At 47.5% G+C, this 5995-nt stretch overlaps 1 protein-coding gene across 1 annotated transcript; it reads left to right on the top strand.

Moving 5' to 3' along the window:
- The first annotated feature begins 759 nt into the window (after nt 1-759).
- Nucleotides 760-3211, top strand: EREG (epiregulin). Its single transcript, XM_080639154.1, has 4 exons — nt 760-858; nt 1297-1420; nt 2003-2149; nt 3106-3211. Exons 1-4 carry the CDS (start codon nt 834-836, stop codon nt 3164-3166), a joined length of 357 nt encoding a protein of 118 aa, XP_080495280.1. The 5' UTR covers nt 760-833; the 3' UTR covers nt 3167-3211.
- The last annotated feature ends 2784 nt before the right edge of the window (nt 3212-5995 follow it).

The following is a 5995-nucleotide window of genomic DNA, read 5'->3' as shown; positions in this document are numbered from 1 at the left end:
AAGATCCCTCAAGTGGCCAGTAACTCTGCAACCCAGTGACCAGATGACAAGGGTCTGTGCAAGAGCAGGTGTCAGTGCAGGAGCTGTCCAACCTTTCAGCCTGCTACACCACCTTGACAGCTGAGGAGCCTCTTTGCTTCTAAAGAGCAGCTTTGGTGTTAAGCCTTCCTCGAGCTGGATGCGCTCTCTTAAGTTGGGGGTCACTGAGCCTGGCTCAGCACTGACCTGCTGCACTGCATCATCAGCTGCATGGGCTTGCTGAGTCCTAGGAAATGCTCTGCCCCTGCACTGCTGTGACTCAGGGACATCATGATTTGGATCACCAAAAGAACTCCTCCTGCCATGAATGCTGGATTGTCATGCCTAATTGCAGAAATCTGGCAGGGTCCCTTGTGCAGGTGTCATGCCAGACCAGTCAGAAACCGAACATAATCAGTGTTGGCCTAATTTCTGCCCCTCCTGTGTAATCTCTCCAAGCCTGTTCCTGCCCAGTTTCACTCTGAGTGTGGGTGAGAGGTGGTCACAGGCACTACATTTCTGTTTGATCTCTGTTCTACATCAAAGTTTGTATTTCAGAGATGTTTCTTTGGGCTGCCTGATATGATACAGGCAGCAGATCTCTCAGACCTGTATTTTTTCAGCTTACAACACTAAGGTTTTCCTAACATGAAAGTTTCTGTTGTTCTTATATTAACTTGATGAATACACCACCTGAAATACTTAACTACACTTGAAAAGCACCTAGTTTTGACTCTTCTTTTTATTCTCTTGTAGGCTACCTATTGCAAGCAGTCCTGGGAACAACAGTGATCCCATTATGTGAGCCTGGTGAAATGGAGAACTGCACAACAGCACTAAGTAAGTGTACTGCACAGCTCTCTCTGTAGTGAACAAGTCTTGGGTTCCCATCTTCTTTTCCTGGTGGCCTCACTAAGGTGCTCTTGGAAATCATTTTTCTGTTGAGCAGCATGGCCAACATCCGGCAGAGTGTTCAGTGTTGTTGAACAAGAGCCGGGTTTTAGCCTACATTTCCTTTAATATTGCTTCTTTAGCTGAAGAGTTCTGCCTGAAGTGTGAACTCTGCTGTGAAAGCAGAAATAGCTTATGTGGAACTCCCAAAAGTCAGTGTAACTCTGGCCTGGGAATATCCTCTCCCTGTTCAGAAGGGTCACCTCCTGCTGCTTTGTAGGTCTTCTGGTAGTAAGCCTATTAGTTGTACTTGTAAAGCTTATACATCATTTGAGAAATACGAAGGGGAAATAAGGCTGATGAGATGCTAACGAAATCTCCTTGCAGTCCAGACAGAGAACAGTCCACGTGTGGCTCAAGTTGGGATAACTAGATGCAAGCCTGAAATGAAGGACTACTGCTTCCATGGGCAGTGCGTTTACGTAGTGGACTTGAATGAACATTACTGCAGGTATGGAGAGGGCATGATGCGTTCTGCAGACCTCCCTGAGGTGGGCTTGGAGGTGAACTGCATGGGGCCTTTCATCTCACTGCTCTTGGCACTTAGCTGGAGCACCCATCCAGCAAAGTATTCAGATGCTTACAAGACATTAAAGAGGAGCAATATATCTATAAAACACCTCAGCTACATTTAAGCAAGTGTTAAGCATATGTGCTGGCTCTAGTGAAACCTAGGTGAGAGTCTTAGGCACCTGAAATTAATCAGCAACTGAACTTAAACTTGGGACAGTCGTTCTGATGTGCTTCCCTGTCATCTATATTTATAGTAGTGTGAGATCCAGACCTCAGGCAAAGCAACCAGGTTTCTCCTTGAATTCAGCCTGCAAAATAAAGACCCTCTAGGTATTTTAAAGGGTATTGCTCATTTATTTGAAGACTTTGCAACCATTTCTAGGACCATGTTGCCTTGCACTGCATCAGTTCCAATTGCTTGTCCCTGAGGAAAGAGCAGGCTAGCAGTACAGCATGCTTTGTGGACTGCTAAAGTGTAACCCCATGGCTGTGTCTCTAATTGTGCATCTCTCATCCTCAGGTGTGACGTAGGCTTCTCTGGTGTTCGATGTGTGCATTCAGAATTGGTCAGACAACCCCTCAGTAAGGAGTATGTGGCACTGACGGTTATCGTAGTTCTGCTTTTCCTCATCGCCATCTCCATTGCAAGCTACTACATCTGCAGAAGGTAAGCAAGACATCCTTTGTGGCTCAGGAAGGCTAATCACCTGTATATGCAGCAAGATGTCCCCTGAGTACCTCCAGATAGAGCAGGATACCTATGTTCACTTGACTGACTGGAGATAGTTTGATAGACAGACCTGCTAGCCTGCGCTTAGTAAAGTATGCTGACTGCATAGCATAACCCAAACTGCAGGCTAGGCAGCAGTATCTTCAGATGCCTTCTAACCCTGATAAACAACTGTATAGGTTAGTTCACATCTGTCTTGGAAGGTGTGTTGAGGTAAAGGAGAGAGCAGACAGAGAATAGGGAAATTATAGTTTCTTTTTTTCGTAATGCTATATCCCCCATCATCAGGAACTGGAGGACAGCTGGACCAGTGATTTTTATCAGTTGTGTTATTGTGGTGACTGTGATATCACAAGCAACGCCTTATCTGCTTTACCAGGGAGGACAGTAGTCTTCCCCATTAACAGACCCACAAGCAGCAGGGGTCATTCTTCAGACTAAAAACTAACAGTAAGCAGCTGTCAGAGAGAGCTGAGAAGGTGGAACAGCCCCCAGAGGGAGAGCTCAGCTTCACACATCTGACAGCTTGATGGTGACCACTGCAATTCCTCTTCGCTGCATGAAGACTCGATGGCACATCATTTCAAACACAAGGTGGCCAAGTTGGTTAGGATACTCAGGCCTATTGCAGGATTTCTCCAAGACAAAGCTAGTATCAATAGGAAGACTTTAATGCAGATGGGACAACCTTAGTGAAGAGATGAGAAATGAGACTGCCTGCAAGTTATCTCAGACATGGAAGTGATCACAGACAGACCTTAGCTACTAGAGGTTTAAAACAAATGTGAGGAGGTCATGCAGTACTTCCTTTTTCTTCCTTGCACCCCCCTTCACCCCACAAAAAGTCCTTTGGAACAACGGGCTTTCCAGAACTCACACTTCTCTACTTCCAGGTACCGAAACAAGAAGAGACAAATGAACGCCAGTGAATACAAGGAAGTTGGTGCCCTGTAGAAGAAATGGTGGCTTCCTACAGTGTTCTGTTCATCTGGATGGACTCATTGACTTCTCATCTATTTAAATGTTATTTTTATTAACAATATTTACAATATTTATATCTTTGTAAAAATTTCAATTGCTTGGTGATCCAATCAGTATAGGTCAAGCATTTTATTTTCAGTGTTTTATTTTTTTATTAAATATTATTTCCTCAAGAGAACCCCATCTTGGGGGTTCTGTGGGATAGAGATATATTTTTATAAAAACTCATCTTCTTACTCTGAAGAGTAATTTTATATTTATTCTTGTGAATATGCTCAAAACAATCCTTGAAATAAAAGTTGTAGACCAAGTCAAAGTGTCTGCTGCGCCCAAAGACTGGTGGTGGATGGAGTTCAGCCCACTTGGCAGATGGTCACCAGTGGTGTTCCCAGGGCTCACTCCTAGGCCCAGTTCTGATTAATGTCTCTATCAATGATCAGGATGAGGGGATCAAGTGTACCCTCAGTCAGTTTGCAGAGGACACCAAGTTGGGTGGGAGCGTTGATCTGCTGGAGGGCAGGAGGCTCTGCAGAGGGCCCTGGACAGGCTGGATCCATAGGCTGTGGCCAACGGTATGAGGTTCAAAAAGGCAAAGTGCCCGGTCCGGCACTTGGGTCACCACAACCCCATGCAATGCTCCAGGCTTGGGGAAGAGCGGCTGGAAAGATGCCTGGGGGAAAAGGACCTGGGGCGGCTTGTGCCCAGGCAGCCAAGAAGGCCAACAGCATCCTGGACTGTATCAGAAAGAGTGTAGCCAGCAGGGCCAGGATGGTGATTGCCCCCCTGTACTGGGCACTGGTGAGGCTGCACCTCAAATCCTGTGTTCAGTTTTGGGCCCTTCACTACAAGAGAGGCACCAAGGTGCTGGAGCAGGTGCAGATGAGGAGGTCCAGGCAACAGAGCTGGTGAAGTCTGGAACACAAGTCTGATGGGGAATGGCTGAGGGACCGGGGGGGGCTTAGTCTGGAGAAGAGAAGGCTCGGGGAGGACCTTGTTGCTCTCTACAACTACCTGAAAGGGGGCTGCAGTGAGGTGAGGGTCCATCTCTTTTCCCAAGGAACAAGCAATAGGACAAGAGGAAACGGCCTCAAGCTGTGCCAGGGGAGGTTCAGATTGGATATTAGGAACAATTTCTTCACTGAGAGGGTGGTCAGGCATTGGAACAGGCTGCCCAGGGAATGGCAGAATCACCGTCCCTGAAGTGTTCACAAACTGTGTAGACAAGGCCCTTAGTGGCATGGTTTAGTGGTGGTCTTGGCAGTGCTGGGGGAATGGTTTAACAGTTGGACTTGATCTTAAAGGTCTTTTTCAACCTAGTTGATTCTATGATAGTAGGATCTTTCCAAAGACAGGGGTATGGGCCACACAGTCAGGGCAAGTCTTTCCCCCCTTGCTTCACAGCTCCAATTACAGGGATCCTCCTCAGTTCCCACCACAACCCCTCTGTTCTCCAGACAGGAGACCAACCACTATGTTCCCAAAGACCGCTGCTGGCCCAGCCGGTCTCCTGCCCAGTTGCTGTGCATGGACAAGCTCACATGGACAGTTCCCTTCCATGACAGGTCACTGACAGGCTTTTACTCTACAGCATGTTGCAACGCAGATTTAAGCCCTGCTACCCACAAGCTCAGCTGAGTATCATTACTGGACAACACAGAACAGAAAAGCAGGGAAAGATGCTTTGGGGAATAAGATGCCCCCTTTAATTTGCTTGATCTCAAGAGTATCTAATACAGGAGGGCAGTTTAAGTAGAGAGGGAAAAAGCCAGTTTGTTTCTCCCCTAAGGGCCTCTGTCTGAGAGCTTCTGAACTAGTACTCTCAACCTGTGATGTCTCAGGTCCCACCACTATTAGAATCATAAAATGGTTTGCGTTGGAAAGGACTTTAAGATCATCTAGTTCCAACCCCTTGCCATGGGCAGGGCTCTTCCTGTCAAAGATCCTGTGGCACACATCAAGAAAGCACAGGTCTCAACACATAAAAGTCAAGCAACACAGGCTGACACAGCTTGCATGGACCACCAGCAAAGACCAGGAATGACCTAAAGATTGTGCTTTCTGAAAAATGCAACAAGTGATGGGTTTTAACCTTTGACTGAGGTGCTGCAAGAATCATTCCTGTTCACAGGGAACCACACTCTTGTGGGTGTAGCTAAAACCAGTGGGCTATTATGTTATTATTTTAGGACAACAAGGTATCTACATTAACCCCAAACTCAAATCTTGCCTTTCCCCTGCTCCCAGCTGTGTGATAGACACTAAGGCAAAAATACTATGAGGAAGACTCAAGCACTGGTTTAGAGGCAGATTTTATTTCTTTCAAGTAGTTGTAGAGATCTGATAGATCCCCTCCAGACTAGGTCCCCCCCGGTCCCTCAGCCATTCCCCATCAGACTTGTGTTCCAGACTTCACCAGCTCTGTTGCCTGGACCTCCTCATCTGCACCTGCTCCAGCACCTCGGTGCCTCTCTTGTAGTGAAGGGCCCAAAACTGAACACAGGATTTGAGGTGCAGCCTCACCAGTGCCCAGTACAGGGGGGCAATCACCGTCCTGGCCCTGCTGGCTACACTCTTTCTGATACAGTCCAGGATGCTGTTGGCCTTCTTGGCTGCCTGGGCGCAAGCTGCCCCAGGTCCTTTTCCCCCAGGCATCTTTCCAGCCGCTCTTCCCCAAGCCTGGAGCATTGCATGGGGTTGTGGTGACCCAAGTGCCGGACCGGGCACTTTGCCTTTTTGAACCTCATACTGTTGGCCACAGCCTATGGATCCAGCCTGTCCAGGGCCCTCTGCAGAGCCTCCTGC

The sequence above is a fragment of the Psittacula echo genome, assembly GCF_963264785.1.
Source record: "Psittacula echo genome assembly, chromosome: 1".
NCBI classification, from domain to species: Eukaryota; Metazoa; Chordata; class Aves; order Psittaciformes; family Psittacidae; genus Psittacula; species Psittacula echo.
The sequence above is the reverse complement of the archived record's forward strand: the minus strand, read 5'-3'. Positions and strand labels throughout refer to the sequence as shown.

Excerpts from the sequence above, each read along its gene's own strand:
- EREG (XM_080639154.1), top strand. The coding sequence starts at position 834 with ATGGAGAACTGCACAACAGCACTAA. Across the intron at positions 859-1,296 it reads GAACTGCACAACAGCACTAA|TCCAGACAGAGAACAGTCCA; the intron begins GTAAGTGTACTG and ends ATCTCCTTGCAG. Across the intron at positions 1,421-2,002 it reads TTGAATGAACATTACTGCAG|GTGTGACGTAGGCTTCTCTG; the intron begins GTATGGAGAGGG and ends TCTCATCCTCAG.